General features: G+C 41.7%; 1 protein-coding gene across 1 annotated transcript in view; it reads left to right on the forward strand.

Moving 5' to 3' along the window:
• Positions 1–22,752, forward strand: part of mapk8ip1b (mitogen-activated protein kinase 8 interacting protein 1b) — a 69,914-nt gene that overhangs the window by 505 nt on the left and 46,657 nt on the right. Inside the window, exon 2 of the mRNA XM_028576297.1 lies at positions 17,539–17,650. Coding sequence (XP_028432098.1) covers positions 17,539–17,650 — 112 coding nt within the window. The remainder of the gene's footprint in view (positions 1–17,538; positions 17,651–22,752) is intronic.

Here is a 22,752-nt window from a genome sequence, read left to right on the forward strand (position 1 = left end):
TTTGATTTGTCACAAAAATATACAGTTTTGTTTTGATATCTCTACAGCCTACATGACATGTAACTATAGGGACATGTTGCAAACCAACCAGTGATAGCCTATCTATAGAGTTACTCGTTGCAAACCAGTGACTAACAGTGTTACTGTATAGTGCACATTATGATTAGGGGTGGGTTATTAGGACTCATGGGTGAGTTTAACAGCAACCTTATCAGAGCTGTATCATCACTTATTTGTTTAGTATTTTTGATACAGGATGTTTTGTTAGGATTTTGCCTATTTGCAGCAAGCTTTTAGCATAAACATTTTTAATAATATTTTATGATAGGCATACATTTTGACTAATATAGTTCAAGAAGAATGTATTGGCTGCTGTATTACATAGCTTTATTTTTTTGTAGTATAGAAATTGCATATTTGTCTAATAAATGAATAATGGCTATGTTGTCCATTATAGTCACAGTCCCTGCCACATAATTAACTTATGGCAATTTTCCCAATTAGTTACTATGAAGTTATAAAATATTTATTATTGGTCTGGTTATAGTATTTTCTGCCCAGACCAAAAAAGCAGCCTGAATATGTGGGCTCTGGGAACTTGTGATGGGCTTTTTTTTGTATCCGAATTATTAGAAATGAGTTGAATACAACATGATAGTTAAGTCAATATGAAAATAGTTTTGCGGAGCTAGATAACCCAGACTTCAGGTAGAACAGGTCAAATGATCACAGAGCTGATCACAGAGGTGAGCAGGACGAGGGATTAGCTGCATGCTGTTGACATGCTTTTACATTCAAGGTGTCTCACACACACACACACACACACACACACACACACACACACACACACACACACACACACACACACACCCAGACTCCATACAATGTTGCCTGAGGACAAGCTGTGATTCTTCAGTGGCATGACTGGGTGGGTGGAGGTCTGTGATCAATATACCCCAGTGAGAGAGCAACCCCCCCTCACACCCCTCCCCTCAGGCTCAGTCTGTCCCTGTCTCATTAGCTCAGCTGCAAACAGACGGATCCACAACCATCTTTCTCTACATTTTTATCACAGTGGCATCAGAGTCGCTCTAGCAGTGTTTGATTTGTCTGACAGAAGTTTTTTTCACCTGATTTCTTTTCAGTGTCTGTCTCAAAGTTACACAGAACAAACAAACATCGAACCATCAGGAGAAATCAAGCAACAGAAGCAATACAGTTGCAGCAGCACAAGAAACAGCAAGACCTCTGATCCAAAGGTCAACTGAAGCATTATAATTCAAAAACACACTTAAGAGTACTACTCAGGCTCCTTAATCATTCATTAATGTTGTAAAGGATTAACTCTAAGTCAAACTCTCTCTCTCTCTCTCTCTCGAAATATATATATATATATATATATATATATATATATATATATATATATATATATATATATATATATATATATATATATATATAAGGGCCTAATGACACAAGCAAAAACCAGACAAAATAGATAACAGAAGCAACAAAAAAACGATCAAAAAACTAACAAATGATTTCAGCTGTTTTTTTAAACAGTTAAAAAGACAATTAAGAAAATGATCAACTCCTGGCTTTGAATTAAAATCAGGAGACTGAACTGTGTTGATTGATATTTCAGAGTTGTGTTGGCTACAGTTAATCCACACCATCGGGGTTGGCCCAGTCCCAGAGCAGCCATATGTTGGCATGTTTTCCTCCGTCACCCTCCCTGCCTCCACACACTGTGGTTGAATCCTCTGTCTCTCCACAACCTGACTGAGATACAGGAGCAGCTCACATTCAAATCTAGATTCAGTCCTAAGGTTATTTAGCTTTTCATGCCATTTTGAGGCCCTTAAAATGCTCATTGTGGATAAAGAGTTCTAAATTGTTATATGAGAGTTAGTACTACAGATTTCTGTATTGTTTTCAACGGTACGGAGGTAACAGCAAATGTATTTTACAGTATCTGTACCCATTTTGAGCTATCCGCGTGTATGTCTACGCTGTGTGCAGCGGATGTAAACATACAAACGGTGTGTTATCGTCACAAGCGTGTAAAAAAACAACAACAAAAAAAGGTTGGGTTTAGGAAAAGGACATTGGGAAAGGCTTTAGTAACACAAAAAACAACAAAAACACGAAATAAAACGACAAAAACACAACAGTGACCAACGTCACACGCTTAGGAAAACAATAAACTGTTGGGTTTAGGAAAGAAACATTGAGGAAGGCTTCAAAAAAAATAAAAAATAAAAAAACTGTTGATAAACATCACACGCGGGACGCGATCACGGCTCTCCTGGGTCAAAGTCCTGTGTTTTACCCATCCACCCTCCCTCTGCGGACTTCCATCCCTTCATACTACTCGCTACGGCACTAATTCACACGTAATGTAGGTCAATGGAGGCCAAATGGCGTTCGTAAACATGCTAAAAAGTGATTATGCGTCTTGATAACACGCCAAAATGCCATATGAATTGGCGTGTCATACATATGCCACTTTATGAGATCAGTCTGTACTGTGAGCGATGACGACTAAATTAAAAATAGTGTTTTAGTGTCATTTCTCAGGTGATGATGGCAGATGGCTGATGGCTGAAACTGTATTTGAACATCAGTGTTCATGCTGGAGATGAAGAGAGACTGTTCAAACCTTCATGTCACAGCAGATTACTGACTAAAGGGGCTGATGGCCGACCGTTGACAGAAAAGCCAGTCGCGTCCCCGAGGTCCAAAAAACTGCCTCGGAACACACTGAGGCGACACCGACGTAATACGTCTCCATAGCAGCAGTAGAAGCTAATCTGTATTGTTGCCCAAGAAATGAAAACCGGCAGCTGATTGGATGAACGCGTCACATGGGTTGGTTTTCTCTGGAAATTCAAATCCAGACTGTCATTGCGGCCGTTCAGAATACGATCTCATATTGTACTAAAATAGTTCACTGAAACATGTTTCTGAAAACATTTGAAGAGAGAAATAGGCCATGCAGTTGCTGAATCTGTCTTCATTTCAGATCAACAAAGGTCAGTTTAAAAGATTTTCCTCAGATTTTGAGAGACTCTAGTCACTTCATCCCGCTCCCCATTTCCGGGTGAGTCCCGACTGCCCCCCCTCTAACTGAACATGTCAGTTCGGCCAAAATGAACGCCGACAGCCCCCCAGACTGACGACAGCACGGGACACACCGAACAGACTCGAGTCACTGACCTCTCCAGACTGTCCCACGGCCGATTTTCGGCCTGGTATATCCACACCTTAACACGTCCTCACAGATATTAAATAAAACACTGAGGATGTCACACAATCTAGTATACACAATCATGAAAGGAAAGTTGTGGTGCAAGCTGTATTTTCTCAAAAAATATCTAAACTGATCAGCTTTACCAATTTATTTTCTATACTGGGTGTACTGTGCAGCTATGCTATAATATTTAATTTTAGCCCATGCATCTGGATTTGGGGGATAAACTCATCCAGGACATCCCTGCTGTCTGTTGTTAAGTGTTGTGTTGTATATGTTTTGGTGATATTTTGGTGGCTAATTGGTTGCTAATTTAATTGAAGCTAAGCTTGACCGCTAAAGCCTGACTTTTCATATTTCATAGCATAGGCCTTCATTTATGTAAACTGTACCTTTAAATGATCTTGCACTGTTGATCATATGTTAGGGTGACCAGACGTCCCGGTTTGACCGGGACAGTCCCGGTTTGACCGGGACAGTCCCGATTTTTAATTGCTTGTCCCGAGTCCCGACAAAAGCCTGTCGGGACGCTAAAATGTCCCGGTTTACACCAGGAGCGGCGTCAGCCGATTTTGCCATGTCTTCAGCCCCGAATGTTGTGAGTGTAGCCCCGAATGTAACTTAGTCCAGTTTATTTTTCTGAGGCAAATAGAACGGGCAGCTACGTGCGGGGTCCGACCATGCTGTATTTGTTGCTATCACCTAGCAACCGTCTCTCCGTGAGGAAAGCTGTGAAAGGGGTGAAGTTTTCGGAGGAATCGTAGCCAAATCAGTCTAATACAGTGATGCCATCAACACAAAGTTTAGGAGCGCAATACTAATGATTTAGGTTGAAGTTCCCGTGACGTGACGTTTCCAGTCTACAGTTCAGACTCAGACACACGGAGCTCTGAAGCTGACCTGTGGGTCTCTTAGTGTCCACTCTCTCTGTAAAATGCAGCGCAGCTTCAGGTTCATGGATGCGCTCAGCTGTGGCCATGCTGCGGTAGATGTGTTGCGTTTGTGCTCCGTGTATTCTTTAGTTTCGGGTTTCCACCTCCGACGTAGAGCAGCGTACAGCCACTTCCATAGCTAAACAATTTGTCTCATTCAGAGACCAGAGACCCAAACGGGGCTCTGTGTCTGTCAGGAGGTCTGAGATCTACCGTATCAGCAGAGCAATCACGTAATGCACAGCAGACTATGGTGCAGGTATAGATTATTTTCTGAAATATAGCTTGTGATTTTATTCTTGTAATAGCCTATTATCACTTTATTTTTCTCAAAATATCACGACTCCTCCTAATCACAGAGAACACTACTGTGTTTATATACTTTGAATGTGCACAACATTTTGGACAAGAGCGGTAAATCTTGCTCAAACATCTGAAATATTACAGTCCAGGGGTTTATTAATAAATTAAAATGAATTAATGTATCATTGAGGTGAATAATTGTCATATGCACATTAAGGAGGTTACTTAACAAACAAAAAACGCAAAACAGGAGGTAAGAGTAAATGATGCCTATAGGCTACATGTGTGCTGACTCAGATATAATTAGAAAAGTCCATCCAAAGGAGAATAAATTGTTGAAAGCAATACAGAATGCCTGACAGCCTTACTGCAATATATTCCATTATGTTTTTATATTTGGATTGTAATCTGTTTCTCTTTAAATAAAGATATTTGCAGCATACATTGATTCAGAAAAAGGTAGAAATAGGTGCATAAAAATTCACCAGAATGCAGGAAATTAAGTGTTTAATTCAATAAATCATTTTAATTACTTTGCTGTTATTGGAATAAATAACACTTAAAAAAATCTTAAACATAAATCTCACACTAAACTGAAAAAGGCTGTTACTGCAATTTTGTTAATTTCACAGGAAAAAACACTTATTATTAGACGAGGAGCCTAGGATCAAAATAATGAGGTTACTGTCTGTGTCTGTGTCTGACCTGGGCTGGCACATGTTCACGTTAAAAAGCGTGTGCGTGCACAAACACACTATGGTCACGCGCAAAGTGTCCCGGTTTTAGCTCCAGGAAATCTGGTCACCCTATCATATGTGGCACAAGAGGGCGTAGCAGGAGATTTCTATCACTGTCTGTGTGTATGTATGTGTGTGTCTCTGTCTGTGTGTGTGTGTGTGTGTGTGTGTGTGTGTTAAATGTCAATTATGGTTTATTATTCCTTTTTCCTGCAGTTTTCAGGTAGGAGAGGAATGTATTTTTGAACATACTCTGCATTTAGTTTTGTCTTATATTAATGGATGATGAAAATATATGAGACTTTTAAGCTTATGTGTATGCAAATATACAGATCACTGAATAATCAAAAAAGTGCAGAAGTGTCCATGATCGCTTCCTCTCTCTCTCTCTCTCTCTCTCTCTCTCTCTCTCTCTCACACACACTCACTCACTAATTCTTTTGCATACCCTCTTTCTTTTCTTTTATTTTTTTGCTAAAGCTTCCAAACTGACGTGACTCTGCTGATAAGATCTGCTCAGACAGATGGATTCACAGGGTGTGGGATGTGAAAAGGATGTGAGTGAAAAAGGCGGGGGGGGGGGGAGGTTAAGAAGATTTTGAAGTGTCAGTTTCCCTGATTCACTGCACAGACTTTGATGTTTTCTGGGGGAGGGGAAGCTTGATTTCAGGGTTTTTCAAACAGAATAAGCTTGTAGTTTTTCATCCTCAGAGAGAGTGGCCCTCATTTATGAGACGTGCATACGACCCAAAACCGATTCCTACGCAAAGCTCGGCATTTATCAATTTGGACGTGAGCGTAGGCTGCGATCAAATCTCACGTCTGGTCTGAACTCGTGTACGCAAGTTTTTGAGTCAGCGTGGCCTTGCAGTGCAGCATATAATCAGTTTAACAAGAGAAGGAGAAGTCATCAGTTGATCACTTATCAGCAATGGCAGATCTGGCTCTTTTAGAAGACCTCTATGAGCCGGTACAATAGTGCACACGTACGCACACGTGCCACGGTGGAGCGCTCCATCGGATTGTTTAAGGGCAGATGGCTCGCATCAGTGTGGGGGGGGGGGGGGACCCTATACACGGCAGAAAAAGTCTGCAACATTGTTTTAGCCTGGGGGGTTCTGCACAACATCTCGCAGGGAAACTGGGTGCCATAAATGTAGCAATGGAGCCAGATGACCCGATGCCCAGAGAGTAGTGTCCAGAACAGCCCCAACTGAAGGAGACAGGATATTATTATTCCTCGCTTTTAAAAGGTAGCCTATAGTGTTATGTTTGGCAATGATATTCATAGGCTACAGGAAACATGACGATGCACAACATTTTTATTTATTATTCAGGTTTTCATTTCTATGTCGTGAACGATTTATTTCTGCCATTGACCGAGTTATTTCGGCTTGTTTTCCCAGCCCCTCTGCTGTCAGGAGACAGGGTCGTGGTGGTGGTCCAGCATGGGGGGGCGGAGGACACGCGCTCTCCCTCAGCTGTTGTCTCGTTCTGACTCATGAAAAAAAACACGAGTAAAATAACACTGCATAAACTCCGCTACCGTGTGTTTATTTAAATATAGGTACACCATGTAGGCCTAAGAGATTGCAATAAGCCTGTATATCACTATTAGGACTATAGAAAATGCGTCAAGGATGTATAAATTAAATAGGCTAAACTTCAGCTGGAGTTGTTGACCGCATCAGTGATCTCTTTTCATTCCGCATTCTTTCTACAGCCTTTAATAACAGTTTTCAGGCTGCCAAATAGTACACACGTTAGTGCAAATGAACCGGAGATATCAGGGTTTCAATCTCCACCTCTGAAAAGTTCCGCTTCTCAGCCGGATTACGTCTCGCCATGCCATAAATTGTAGGGGCGAGGCCTCAAAACCGAGAATATATATGGGCGTGATATTTAAATTACGATCGTTTCCAGCCGCTGCATTTATCAATGTACGACCATTCTTACGCTCTGATTGGTGTGATACGAACGTTTCATAAATCACACGTGAAGCCTCTCATAAGATGATTTCTGCGCTCATATCTGCGCTGGTTTCTACGTTAGGTTGATAAATGAGGGCCAGTGAATTTAAATTGAGCTGATTTGAATTCCACCCCCAGTAGAAGCTCACAGAGTGGACACTTATTGCTCTGGTTGCAGTTCCCCCACGCTCATTATTTACTGCTGTCGCTCAATTCTGCTGACACAGCACGTTCCACCTAATGGCACCTCCCCTCTGCTTATACAGTACATGTCTCCCTCTCCTCCCTCTCTCTCTCTCTCTCTCTCTCTCTCTCTCTCTCTCTCTCTCTGTCTCTCTATCCCTCTCCATCTCCCTCTCTCTCTCTCTCCCTTGCTCCCTCTCTCTCCCTCTCTCTTTCTCTCTCCCTCTCTCTCTCCCTCTCTCCCCCCCTCTCTCTCTCTCCCTCTCTCCCTCTCTGCCTTTCTCTCCCTCTCTCAAGTATTTATAATTTTTTAGACACTTCCCTGTATTCTGATCAGCTCTCATTTGAATATGCTCTGGATGCTGTAAAAAATGAACAAAAATTTTTCCTCACATTTTGTGTGAGCATATATAAATGACAAATGAAAAAAATGCATATTTTTCCATTTTTTTCTAATGAGCATTAAACAATTTTTGGACATATTTGTGGAAACAGCATCTACAGTAAATCACAAGTGGGTGTTTCCTATGGTTGACTGACAACTGAGAGCCCATGTTGCTAGGAGATGTACTGCCCATTTCTGTGGATCATTTTTTAAATTGGTGTTAAGCTGCAGTTCCTTCCTTCAGATGATTCACATTAAACACTCCCAGGAAAGGGAGAAGTGATGTCCTACCAGCTGCTAGAAGGCTTTTGATGTGAAACATCTGTGCAGGAAGTGTTGAGTAGAGATGTTCCGATACCGATACCAATATCTGGTGTATATGGGTGTGTGTGTGTGTGTGTGTGTGTGTGTGTGTGTGTGTGTGTGTGTGTGTGTGTGTGTGTTCCATAGGTTCTGGCCAGTTGACGAGGTCATGCTGTATGAACATATGACAGTGTTGGCAGCTCAAAGTGCAGAGTGAGCTGCATTCATTCATTTGTGGCCACTAGGGGCAGAGAAAAATCAGAACAAGTTGACAGACAGATACTGTACATTGAAATATCATAAAGTCGTTATAGCTTATCGTAGCAAACAATTGCCTGGTTACATGTCCAGCTGACACAAAAGCAATATGATCAACACACTACAGTCATTTTTTGTGCAAATGTAAGTCCAGTATCTTCCCCTTTTTTAGCTCTGATTTGGTCTTCTCCATTTCATAAATATCTAGCCGTTTAGCTACTCTCTTCACTAGTTAGTCACTAACTTTGTCAGTTTTCCATGTGGCGGACAGGTAGGTGAGGTTGATGAGAGCGGAGTTGTGGGCCAGAAAACTAAAACTAAAACTTACTGAATGGTAAACTGCTCAAACAAGCTGAAGTATAGTTGGCTAATCATTTTATTATATCATACAAAAATATTGATTAGTGCAGCTTCAACATGCTTTGGCCTATAAGATGCTGGTAGGAGGTTTTAAGGTCAGCAGGGTTGATGTGGTTAATGGACTGACAGTTCACTGCATGTGCACACAATTCCACACATATTGATTTTGAAAGGAAGCTGACCCACCTAGCACAGGTTAAAGGATTATTCTGGTTTAATCCAAGTTTGACATTATTTTTGTAGGTTTAGCCATCACTTCTGTCGGCAGTAATAACATTGTACTCATCAAGTTAATGAAATAAAATCTGGGAACACAGTGCCCTGTTGGACTTTCAACAGGAACAGTATTACCCAAAGTGTACGCTGTAAACATCCATCACAGTTTACAGACCGACTTCCTGGATCAGATTTACCCACCGCATTCAATTTTCTTGCAAAATGTACAATGCAAAAATTGGATGCAATTTTCAGTTTTACCTCTAAATAAGTGGTTTAGATTGTGTGGACAAACTGTTCACCTGGTCTTCTGACTGCTTGTGTTTTATGCCTTGTCTAGCATCTTTTTATCAATGGTGCCGTGTTGCCAGACCTTAGCAATTACTCTGGGAGAGTGCTATATTATCTTAACTGATATAAAACCAAAAGACCCAAGTTGTGGTAAACCGAATTATTCCTTACGAGGATGAATTAAGAGAGAGAGAGAGAGAGAGAGAGAGAGAGAGAGAGAAGGGAAAATGAGAAGTCTTGATCAATGGGGCCTCATGAATAGTTGAGCACAACTGCGTTTTACACAGAGAGAGAGAGAGAGAGAGAGAGAGAGTTACATAGATATACAGAGAGATACATATATATATATATATATATATATATATATATATATAGAGAGAGAGAGAGAGAGAGAGAGAGAGTGCATGTTTGTTTTTATGCTGTGGCAACACAGATATATTTATTTTTGTCATGCCAATAAAGGAGAGAGAGAGAGAGAGAGAATTATATAACACTACTTCTCTGTGGCAGATTCAGCTCCTCTGCTTTAAATAATTCCCCCGTCTATTCCTCTATCCCTCTGTCCTCTGGATGAGCGGCAGTAGCAGCAGGGCTCTAAGTCAGATGTCTCTCCCATCGACCTGGAGGAGCGGCACCCCTCCTCCCTCTCCTCCGGCTATCTTCCTGTTCACTCCTCCCTCTCCAGAGCCCCCCCTCCTTCCTTCACTTTCTAACCCCCTTGCTCCCTTTTTTCCTCCTCCTCTCCCCTCAGCTGTAGATGCCCTCCTCACTTACACTATGGACTCGGGAGGGGAAGGAGAAGAGGGTTGGATGGAGGACCAGTGGGAGAAATGGTAGGGCATCTCTCTCATTCTTCCCTGTGCGTTTTATTTCTGCTAGCATGCAGCAACATGGCTGTGTGTGACCTTGCAAGCGTGGAACTGCTAACATGCCTTTTTCTTGCTATATATGTTGTCTCCTCGCATCTTAAAGCTCAGGACAGGCATGCCCTTGAAGGAGAGCGGATGCATATGCCTGTGTGAATGATTGTATCTAAAGAAGAGAGGGAGAGCGTGTAGCAGAGGTTGCTGGTTTATGTTGACCAGAAATAGGACCGGAGAAGCCACAGAAGAGAACACACTTCACACTTTATGTTTGGCTGTGTGTGTGTGTTTGTGTTATGACAGCAATGCCGATGTAGGAGATGCGCTGTTTGGATGGATTTGTTTCATTGGAGTTTGTTTTCATTCAGTGGATGATGAAGTAGGGGAGTTGATGGGACGGTCCTGATCCTTGTCCTGGTGCTGCATATGTACATACAAATATGTGGGTGGAAATCTAATTCAGTTTTTCACTTTTTTTTTTTTTTTTACCTGGGGGGGAATTAGGTCTATAATTAGCAGTTCGTTCCCATTTTCTCTTCACCTTCTATTGTGGGAAGCATTTTTATCATCTGTTTTCATCACAGCATAATCTTTTTCCCACTGTAAACTGCAAAACAGGGTCTTTTTTGTAACAACCTGTGGGTTTGTGGGGACATAAAATTCTGGTGAAAATCAGACATTAACTGATCTACTCCTTTTTTATCTCAGTAATTTTCTGTGAAAATCTGTTAAAACAAAAAACGACGACGCTTACGTTGACCTTGCGTGCTGCTTGTGAACAAAAACTGCAGTCAACATTTGCAAGTAAGCAGTGGGTAAATACAGTGCTGTTGGGTCATAGCTGGATTCAGATAAAGACTAATGAGCTGCCAAGGTCCATTATGGCCTGAGTGCCAGGTCGTGCTGTCCTTCATTAACACAAGCAGAGAGACAGGACGAGGAGGCACAAACAAGCCCCCTCCCCCCAGGAGTTTATCCCAAATCCTGAGTAAAACAAACTGAATCATCTTTCCTGCAGTGTTGTTGCCCTCTGGTGTCATTTAACAACATGTTAGTCTGTGATGTCACATTTCTGAAGGGACATTTAAAACCTGCACTCACAGAGCCCAAATGAAAATCCTATTTACTGTAACTAATACTGGGGTAGTGGGCGAAAGATCGTACATGCAATGACAATGGGATCAAAATCACTGAATAGCACATCAAATAGTAATATCTTTCCTGGAGAGGTGAACTCGAGGCTGAAGACAATAAGTCAAATCAACCAATGAGACTCTGAAATCTAGTGGAAAAGAATATAGATACTTAAAGAAATGTTTAGGGTCTTCTCAGGTGACTTAGATTTCCTGCAGCTGGTATTGAGCATCTGTTGGAGAACTACATCTTAAGTTGTGTCTGCAGTGGCCCCAGCATTGTGCTCTGATTTTTTCATGTTACATGAGGACTCTTATACATTTGCATGCGTTATTTGCATTATAAGTCACTTTGAGCGTAGTCTCGCATTACCAGACCTTCCTCCACAGAGCTGCAGATGAGGGTCTGGCTAGTCCACACAGTATTCCTGGATGGGAGAAAAGCATGCTCTGGTTTATTGGCATTTCTTTAAACCAATCACAGTCGTCTTGGGCGTTGCTAAGCGCCGGACGGAGCAAAGGCGCCTCTGTGAAATAGTCTCAGGAAGGAACTTGTTTTGGTGGAACATGTGTACGTTCAAAAGTAGTTTTAGTTGTCTAGCTAGCTGTCTGGATTTACCCTGCAGAGATCTGAGGAGCAGTTAACCATAGTCCTCACAAATCCACCAGAGGTTAGAACGCCAACACAGAGACAGAGGAAGGGGACGGACATCCGGCGGCACCGAAACAATCACGTTAATGAAACGTCGTCGATATTGACTACTTTGAGTCTAAACAGAAACAGCTGAGCACAGTAGCATCTTCTGTTCTGATGGATGTTGTTCACTCTAGGCAACTAAAACAGGATTAAACATTTTAATAGTTATGCCTACGCAACACCAAACACTTAAGATCAAGTCAGCGTTGAGTTTAAAACAAACTAAAAACCAAGTTAACATGTTAAAACACTAAGATGCAGCACATATGGGGCATCACGGTGGCTCAGTGGTAAGCACTTCTGCCTCACAGCAAGAAGGTTCTGGGTTCGAGTCCAGGTTGTTCCAGGCCTTTCTGTGTGGAGTTCGTATGTTCTCCCCGTGTTTGCGTGGGTTTCCTCCATTGCAAATGAGAACTTGTTCTCAATCAACTTACCTGGATAAATAAAGGTTAAATAAAAAAAAATAAAAAAGATGCAAACCTCTCTCTGGTGTCCTGAGCTTTGTGTACCTAAACATCCACTCCAACCTTAATCCAATTAGACATTTTGTTCTGTAAAAAAAACAACACCTCATGTATTGGGAAAACAAGTGAACATAATATAGGCTCCATCTAAACCAAGAACTTTGTTGGCAGAGCAAATTAACAGTATAAAGATGTTTTCTGTAGGAGACAGGGCTGGTCCAACATATTTCACACAATTCTTGACATCATTTTGACATCAAAAACTGTATATCGGGATGCTGGTATTACAACTTTTTTTAGCAATTCCCCTGAGATGACTGGATGCTCTTTAGGTTCCTGTGAGTAACGGTCACAGTGATAATATCAGTGTCAGCCTGTTGTTTCTACGGTCCAAATGCTGTGTTTCACTTTCAGTGATGATGACGTAGTAGATGTGTCACAGGGATCTTATGGCCTAGACAGCCCAGCCAGTCTGCTGAGTCAGCCTGCATTGATCACTGAGGGTGCTGGGAGTTTGTGAGTAAGATGATGGGTGTAAGTTGTACAGGAATACAATCCCAGAGGAGGCTAACAGGGATATTTAGGGTTCTGGATTTTCTAAGTTAATTGGATATTTTTTTCTTAAAAGCATTAGGTGTGTGCTTTTGTATGCATACCGATTATTTTCATAATAAGACAAAGTGTGAGATATTTAGAGCATCTCGGTGGCCTAGGGGGTCAAGTGTATCATGTGACTGCAATGGACTGCAATTTGTTAGACGTCACCCCTCTCTCTCCTTTCTCGATAAAGGCAAAATGCCCAAATGCTAATTGTAAAAGTCAGCGTGAAGAGTTTTAGGAGGACACCGTTGCTGCGGTAAATCTCACCAGGCATTTAGGGTGTCTTCCCACTTTGGGCAATTCCACACCTGAGGCTGTTTTTCTTGAGCGTTTGCAACTTTTGAAATGGTATGGACGCTACTGTCAACTCAGATGTGGTCCATAAAAACATCTCTGTGTGTATTATTTTATCCACCCCATTTAGATCAGTGGGGGTATGCTAAATAATAGAAACACCTCTCTAAAGTTTCAACCAAAACTGAACATTAAAATTAAATATAAATATTATATTATTTTTCCGATAATTTTTACATCTTTTGTGACTGTGTGTGTGTCTTTCTTTCTTTTGAAATTACATATAAATGAAGCATTTTAAACATAAATTAGTATTAAAGAGGTGTTTGCTATGATATGGACATTGGCTAACAAATTACATTTCATCACATTCATTTGTATTGCTTAAGTATACTGTGACCTTAATGTTGCTGTCCGGAATTAAGTGTCCACTATTGTGGGAACTAAAAACAAAAAACACTTTTTGATGTTACAGACATAGGAGATCAAACCCCCAGTTATCATGTATGTAAATTGAGAAAACAATATCACCAGCATCTGTGATAGGTTTTCACACCATGACTGTGATGTGAGTGTACATCATAACCTGTAATGTCTGAGCCTACACTCTCTTGGTTTCTCTGGTGTCTGCATCCCTCTTTACCCACAATTCACTGCAGCAAAGGGGTCACCCTGTCCTGTCCAGGTGGTTTATCTCCCAGCACTTAATTTTCTCCTCCCTCCCTCCCTCCATTTATTTTAGTCCTGATGACTCTCTCCATTCTCTCACTGTCCGCTGCCTCTATTTGCACTTTCCTCTGGGTTTAATCTATAGTCGTGACATCATCCTCTCACCTCCTGTTTATCACTCTTTCAACTCGCCTCCCCCTTTTGTCCTTGTAAAGCACCAATTAAAGATCAAAAACATGCAATTCAGGGTAAAAATAAATGACATACTTATGGCTGACTGGCTCTAAATGGCATGCAGTCATTCCTTTCTTATCCTTTTATTTCATTTCCTTTACTGTCTTTTCTCTCCTCTTTTCTACTCCACCTTTCTCCTCCTTCCTGTAAGTGATGTTGATAATGGAGAGTCCCAGGAGCATATTGATTTTGTTCCTCTCCCAAGCATCTGTCTGTGTTGTTATAAATTACATTTGTAGTGAACTGATAAGCTTACCGTTTTTGTTATTCACAAGCAGAGCAGTGTCCCCAGACTAAAGCCTGCAATGTAATTCAGATGGGACAGAAACAAAAGTTCAGATGGTGCCTTTAGCCAAACGTTGTTCCTTAGTGCTGGTCATGCCTGGTAGGTAAATGCAAGAATAGTTGAAGACATATTAGCAGACCTGATGTTCTTGAATGACAACCATGCTATCATTCAATGTGAAGCATTTGTGCACATCTCCTTACAATAATTTACACAAATTCAGTAAAATGTTAATAGTCTAATTAAAAGATTGGAAATAAGAATAAAGAACCACAATGACTGTGATTGTCTTTATTTTGCCTGTCAATAAATCCCATACAAGGACCAAAACCAACAATGCATTAAAGACTTTTCAGACCAAACACCAATAACAAAGCAGGCCTGTTTGATTCCTTCAGGGAATGATCTTAAAGATTTACAAAGAATATATTTACGTCCTTTCCTCTCTAAATGGGATATTTTGGGACTGATTTGCAGGGATTGCTATGAAGGGAGTCCACACGGCGATACACTGGTAAGAGCCAATGAGGTTTAACCATGTATCAGCTAATTTAAATAGCTCACGTTACTGTATTGTGTCAACAGTTAACTTCATTTAATATTGTATGAGGCATTTTCTTTTGCAGGGTGCAAATATTTCATTGAAACAAGTTCCTTTCCGAGACCATTTAGCAGAACCACCGTCACTGTGTCTGGAGCTTAGCGCCACCCAAAACCGTTGTGAATGGTTTAAAGAAATGCAAACATCCCAGAGTGTTTCTTTCTCCTATCCCAGAATGTATGTGTGGTGTAGCCAGACCTATCTCCACAGCGCTGTAAAGTAAGGTCTGGCTACAATGCGAGACTAGCCGCTACATAACATTGCATTTTAGGTGGATGACAAATTACAAACAACCTAGTTAATGCCTCCGCAGCTTTGTCAGTTGGGGGATTGTTCAGTAAAGGTCTGTGATTCCACTAGATGATTTCTTAATGTCGCTTTCTCCATCTGTTATTGTCTTTCTATCAGGTGTATTCCCATTTCAGATCCAATATTCCCTAGATTGTGCCTCTTTCTTTCTCTTTCTACCTTTCCATCCTTCAGCCATCTCCTGCTTCCTTCAGGGCGTCATTATAGAGGTAAACAGATGCTTCAACCCAGGCTATTTAACTCCCATACCAATATTCCAACACATGATGGCTAAAGATGGCTGCAGATGTGCATCATTTTGCAAGAGGAGACAGCTGCAGTGTCGGTTTAGCCAGAAATGACATTAGCATCATGCATCAACAAGGGGATCATAGCTCTCCAAGTTCACCAGGTTTCTCTGGCAGCTGGCTTTTATGCTCTTTGTGATCACTGCCATCTTCTCTTTCCTCTCTCTAATAACATTTCCCTGCTCTCTGACTCTGTCTGTTACACCCAAGAGGCTGCAGAGATAAAAGGCGGACATAATTACAGATGTGGAAAAGTGATGCTTTGTTTACTGGAAGCTAATTGAATCCTGCCACAGACAGCAGGACAGCATTTCCACGCCTGACACTGAAATGATGGCCAGGGTTGCTGTAAGAGCAATCAATCATGTTCTTCATTGCAAAATATAAATGTTCCTCCTGATAGTTTTTAATGTCCATTGACACTTGAATGAAAAGCCAGTAAATTAAGGAGTTGTGTGCCTCCATGTGCACTCGACAGCCAGAACTGCCACAATTTGTTGATATGCTGGTAGAAAACTGATGCAGATACTGACGTTTTGAAATGAGAAGGTTGTTCAGCTTTGGAAGAGGCTTGCACGTGAATGAGTACCTTGTATGATTAGCTGTTTTGTCAACTTAAACGTTTTCCAGTATTGTTGGTTAGATATATCAACAGAAGGCCTGATTTGTCAATATTTCTGGTCCGCAGCTTATGAATTGTTTTGGTATCCCTGATCCATTGCCCAGCCCCACTGTCATGTGAACTTTCCCACAATTAAATAACCATTTGCATTTTGCATAATTTCAAACTCTGCACTCTGCAAAAGTTTTTTTTTTCCTTTATTTATTTCATTCATTTAAAACAAATGCATTTAACATGAATGAAAAGGAGCAGAAAGAAGTAAAACTTATAATGTCTGCCCCTTATCAACACAAAATCATTAACAGTTCCAGGTCATTTGAGCTGCCTCATGCAGCCGTCTCTTTTTCTAAGACATCAAAACACAAAATACATGAATAATGTTGATCTGCTACTCCGCAGTATTATATTTCTGCAACATTAAGTTAGGGTTAGCTCAGTCTTCTTACAAGCCTGTTGTGATTTTTGTTCTCTCAGGTTGAGCTGCCATCTGTGATGTTACATTTCCAACTACCACTATGATTCATCATCACATCACTGTAGGTTTTTACTGTAGCTTTAAACAGACTGCTAATACTTAACCAGCCAGTCACTTTAAATTTTTGTCATCCTGCCTGTACTTGAGAAGAATCTCAACTTACTTTTACAATATACACAGAAATGGCCAAAATAAATACTAGAAATTTTGTGATTGTATTTTCAGAATAAGAGCATACGTTATTTATTTAAAAAGTAAGCTTTGGTAAAGTAGTGAAGAGCTAAAATCGTATCAACAATAATGATAACACTTTACTTTGAACCCCCCCCCCCGTATTTAACATTTTTAATACTATATAAACATTTTATAAATGGCTTATAACACACTATAATGCTTTTCAAGTATATTTGAGTAGATTTATTAATGTATATTTATCACCAATTACAGTTTCTCCCATGAGGCCATGTTTCTGTATATTCATACTGCCTATTGAATTGAGTTAAAACAGTTCATTAGTGAATATTTATCTCAGAAACATGTATATATTCTTAATTACATCCCAGAAAAACATGGAAAGCGTATTCTTAGCTACAGTTTTATGTTGACAGGTGTGACCAGACCATGTGAACCATGTCCATGTGTCATTGGGCTTGGATTTAGGCCTGGAGTTGCCACCCTGTCACACAGATAATTGGGTCAACAAAAGATTTTGAGATGTACTGCGGCTTTGGACAAGTGCTAAAGGCTTAACATTGATTTTTTTTTCTTCTCTCATCTCCTCCCCTTCTCACTTTAATCCTCCCTGTCAACCAGGTTGACCCATGACATCAGCCTGGATGAGTTTGAAGATGACGACCTGTCAGAGATTACAGAGATCACAGATGAGTGCGGGATGAGCCTCAACTGCAATGGCCCAGATATAAAGGTAAGTGGCCTCCATAAAGAGGTAGTTGATCTCATTAAATAAGCCCTATATTCTAACAAAAAAGTCTTCAATTTTTTAAGCGGTTTTATGTAACTAATGACCTGGTGTGTGTCTGTGAAGGTGAATTTAATCAATAGTAAACATCCTACTTCTTCTTTCCCAGCTACACATAAGGTAAAATATTTTTATATCAGCAGCTTCTCAAAAGATCTGCTGCTCTGATTGGGAGCAAGGGGAGGATTCAGTTAGAGCTGTTTGGTTGAGTGTTGTAAAATCACCAGTAATGTTAGACATTGGACACTGTGCAGTGCAGACTCACATTCTGGACAGGTGAAGCAGATAGTTTCCCTCATCAGGAAAGGATTGTGTCCTTAGAGCTAGAGGTATCCAAACATGGCGGCTTATTCTTTTTAAGTTTAGTTTGCTTCTTTGGTGCCCATACACAGAGGTGTAGCGTAGGTTTACATCATCAAAGTGCGCCAGGTAGGGGGAAAGTGCCATTGTCTGCCTATTCACAAATAAGGGTGTCATGATTTCAAATTAAGTCACAATCTTGAATTTCGAATAAAAAAATGAAATTGCTACACACAACGGAGCATACACCGATCACACTCAGCTTGAGCGAAGCGCTACCCGGCACGAATGAGGTAAAAAAAAACAGTTCAGTGACACTACTCGGGTTAATTAACCGGCTCTTCGGTCACTTTGTCAACGCTAGTGTTGAAGTGGTGCGAGTCAACCTCCTCTATCTTAGTTACAGCCAGTCAAACGATAGCATGGCAACTGGAGATGCAGGAGACCCATCGACAGAACTTGTGCCCCTTCCTCTTTCAGTGAAGTCGCCGGTGTGGAAGTATTTTGGATTTCCAGTGAGTTATGTTGACAATGTTCGCGTTGTGGACAAAAAAGCCACAGTTTGCAGGATCTGCTATGTGCGTGTACCGTATTCTTCCACTGGCAGCCAGTTAATCTGTGTGGTATATGTTCAACTGTTCGGAAATAGTTTGTTAAGACACTTAATTGTTCAGAGAAGACTATGGACATGGCTGTTTTATTGTTTTTTGTTTGTTTTGTTTACAAAAGAGAAACTAAATGGCAGGTTATAGACAGGGCTGGCTCTAGCCCTTTGGTTGTCCTTGGCGAGGTTGAGTTTTGCAGAAATACACGGAGCACAAACGCGTCACATCTGCCGCAGCATCTCCACAGCAGAGCGCGTCCATTATAAACCTGAAGCTGCACAGACCACGGAAGGTGCGCTGCAGCAGCAGCTCCATGGTCTGTGCCGCTGCTCATCTCTATTTTTACAGCGAGCGTGGACACTAAGCGACGCACAGGTCTGCTTCAGAGCTCCATGTGTTTGAGTCTGAACCATAGACCGGAAACGTCACCCCCGGCAGCTGCAGACTGTCGTACGTTCCCCTGTTGGAATCCTACACAGTGAAATACAGACAAACTTTATAACTTTTAGCTGTCAGCATTGTAACCGTGTTTACTGCAGCTGCTAGCTAATGGTAGGCTAACATTACCGGCTGTGGCGTGTTGTGTTAACTAGCTAACAGTAGGCTAACATTACCTGCTGTCAGGTGTAGTGTTAACTAGCGTCCCGTGAAGCGATGTTTCGGTTGCCTCTAACGTCCGTTTAGGAGCATCAGAGAGAAGCGCAGTTATTTAAGTGGCACCGAAATCCGCGTTGCTATTTGGTCCGGTAGATACCGATCACTAAGGCACCGGTCGGTGCCGTATTAGCACCGGGTCTCGGTACCCAACCCTAGTAACAGCTGAATATTTTTTTTTATATTTAGTTTTGTCTCGTCTGACGAAATTAACACTACTGGGGCGGCCTCTAGCTCACCCAGTAGAGCGTGCGCTCCATGTAGGCTGAGTCCTTTGCAGCGGCCCGGGTTCGAATCCGACCTGCGGCCCTTTGCTGCGTGTCATCCCCCATCTCTCTCCCACCTTTCCTGTCTATCCACTGTCACTATCTAACCCACTGCAAACTCACAGTCCTCTCTTCACGATCTACAGCCCCCCTCTCTTGGCTTGAGATAACTGACACTCGCTCACGTCGGCTACGGCTGCTGAACAGGCTACACGTTGTAAACAGCCGCGGCCCGCTTGCCAGATCCTCCGGTAACGTTAGCTAGCAGTTAGCAGGGTTAGCATGGCGGCATTAGCCAGGACCAGTCGGGATCACTTTACTGACTGTGTCTCAATTGTTTCGCGAGTAACCAACTCGGATACTCTAGCTATATAATTCAATGTGAGTACACGAATGTTGAAATGACAAAATGTAATAAATTAGCCTGAAGCCTAATGCTAATGTTACCTGTTCAGGAGGAAATTAGCCAACTCGGCGTCCTTTTGGGATCTAAGCTGTCTCCATCTTTCAAATACATCTCCAATATTTACCCAGGGTTTGTAACGCCTCTGGTCACGCCACTGTTAGAAACATGCCATTTTTTGGGGTAGAATCTTTCTCAGTTGATCCTGTTGGTTTGTTTGCTGCTGTCATGGCCGTATGTGCTAACGTTACAGCTGTAGCGCGCTGGGTTTACATGGTTCCAGGTATATCTGGCAACTCGGCCTGGCTGTCAAACTGGGCAGTTGATAACAACACACACGGCAACACTCAAACACACATTCAGTCACGGAACGGAAATTTCCAAAGGAGAAAATACTGGCATTGTTGTCAGAAAAGATAGTGTTTCAACTTAGCATGTTTCCTTAATATCTAATGATGCATTGGGGTCATTTTTTGATTTATTACAGTAAATATATTACATATTGGTCCTTTAAATCCCATTTCATTCCATTTACACTAATAATAATTTCTCTGATCTTTAGAAAACTAAAACAATAAAAATAATGAGGCTTACACAATGTGTTTCAAATGCTTCGTTCATAAAGTAAGTGGCATTTTGTCCTGAACAGCTGCTGCATTCAGCTTCCTGTCAGCAAAGGAAAGAGGCCAGAGGCAGAGGGCCTGATAGACGGCGACAGAGCCGCTCTGTAAAAACCTAGAGTCTGATCACATACGATTGGCCCGTCGTTGCTAACCTGACTCCGCCAGATGGATCGCTTCGCATTTGCTTGGCATATCCATCTGGGAACTTTCCGTTGGAGAACTTTTGGAAAGGGGTGAAAATACTGGTTAGCTGATTGGATGAAGCATCTGTCTATCACCTATGTTGGTGATAGACGGGCTAAATCAACCAATCAGATCCACAAAGCGTATGAAAATACAACCACAAGCCCGCCCCTGCTGCTGCAGCCAAAGCATAGCTCGTTAGCTCAGCAAGCAAGCAACATGTCGGTAAAGGATATTTGCCGTTTGTGTAACGAGAATGTAGGAATAAAAGGCACCCTTTCAGGTTCCCGGACCGCTGTCTGAAAATACTGGTTAGCTGATTGGATAAACCATCTGTCTATCACCACCTAACCTGCCTCAAAACCAACTCTGATTGGCCCAGTCATTTGGCTAACGGCTCCAAATTTTCTCTATCTCAAGATGCCAGACTGATCTGTGAGTGGAAAACTGGAGCTCGCGAGATCAGGACGGTCTCACGTGGCTACGTCGTTGCATCCTGGTTATCTGAATAATTCACTTTGAGCTGTTTACTGTTTGTTTCAGACCTCTAAGACTTTGCTAAACTGGAGACTTTTTTTTTGGAAAAGAAAGTTTTGGGCGCTACAAACCCACTAGCACCCTGGTTTTCGAGTTTTATTGGCATAGAAAATAGTAGAAAATAGAAATGAGTGTCATTAATGAAAACTGGAGCGAGTGTGAAGTGCTACTATGAGAAAGGGAGATGTGGGGTGGTACAGAGTGAAAATAAGCAGAGGTAAATGTATTATTCTGTCAGATCTCTCTCTGTTCCCAGTGAAACCCTCATCACCACCTCCTCCTCACTTCAGCTCTGCTACTGTAACCAAGGCAACAGGAGGGTCGAGGGGCTTTTTTCAGTGTCGTTTATTGGAGCAGATAGAGATTGTATGCCTCGGTGCTGGCAACAGCCGTGGCCGGAGGCATTGTGTTTACGTACTTGCGTCTCAAGCTTGTGAATGCTCCTTGGGGTAATCCCTTCAAATTTTTGCACAAACATCCACTTGGACTCAATGATGATTTGAGTTTGGAGGTCAAAGGTTAAGGTCCCTGTGATGTCGTATAGGATTAAACGATGAAGTGATGACATTTTATATAAGGGCAACTGTGACATCATAATGTTCTCCAAAAATGCTTTTCTGGCCATTATTCAACGCCATACTCAGGAACAGAAGGGGAGACATTTGGTTGAATACTGAATTGTTAACACTAATCATAAAATTGTGTTGATTGTATAGCTCTTCTGTGCTGCCGAGTTGATAAAGATGTGTGTGAAGCATCCAGGTTTCGCCCAAAAAAAAGGAATAAAAGTTCAAGTTCATTTATTTATATAGCACACTTAAACAGCCGCTAGACAGATCAAAGTGCTTTACAGAGCAAGCATATAAAAACATAACACCAGCAAGACAAAGCATAAAACACAGAATAAAAACAACAAAGCTAAGAGCAACCTTAAAACACTGACTCAAGTATACAAAAAAAGGACCAACCTAAAGAGGAAATCAATATGCTAATGAGAATAAATAGGTTTTTACCAACGACTTGAAGATAGCAAGGTTGGGGGCTGTTCTAATCTCTAAAGGCAGGGTGTTCCACAGACGAGGCCCTGCCACCGCAAAAGCTTGCTCCCCTCTCCGCTTCAGTCTGGCACGAGGGACTACCAGCAGAACCTGGCTTCTGGGAGGAGTGTACGGATGTTATGTATAGATTTGAAGACAAAGAGAAGGATTTTGAAATCTATTCTCTGTCGAACGTGCAGCCAGTGTAGAGGCTGAAAAAATGCACTTAATACCTAGAGATTAGGGGTGGGATTGGGGTCCGAGCCCGGCCCGCGTCCGACAGAATTGTGACCAAACCTGGCCCGAGCCCGACAGGCATCTTTATGTCCCGACATAGTTAAAATCTAATTTTTTTCTCATACTAATGACTCATGTAGGCTACGTTGGTTTGTGTGGAAAGCCCGCTTTTATTAAGCAACTGTAGGAAGGCATTTGGAAAT

The sequence above is a fragment of the Perca flavescens genome, chromosome 1, assembly GCF_004354835.1.
Source record: "Perca flavescens isolate YP-PL-M2 chromosome 1, PFLA_1.0, whole genome shotgun sequence".
NCBI lineage: Eukaryota > Metazoa > Chordata > Actinopteri > Perciformes > Percidae > Perca > Perca flavescens.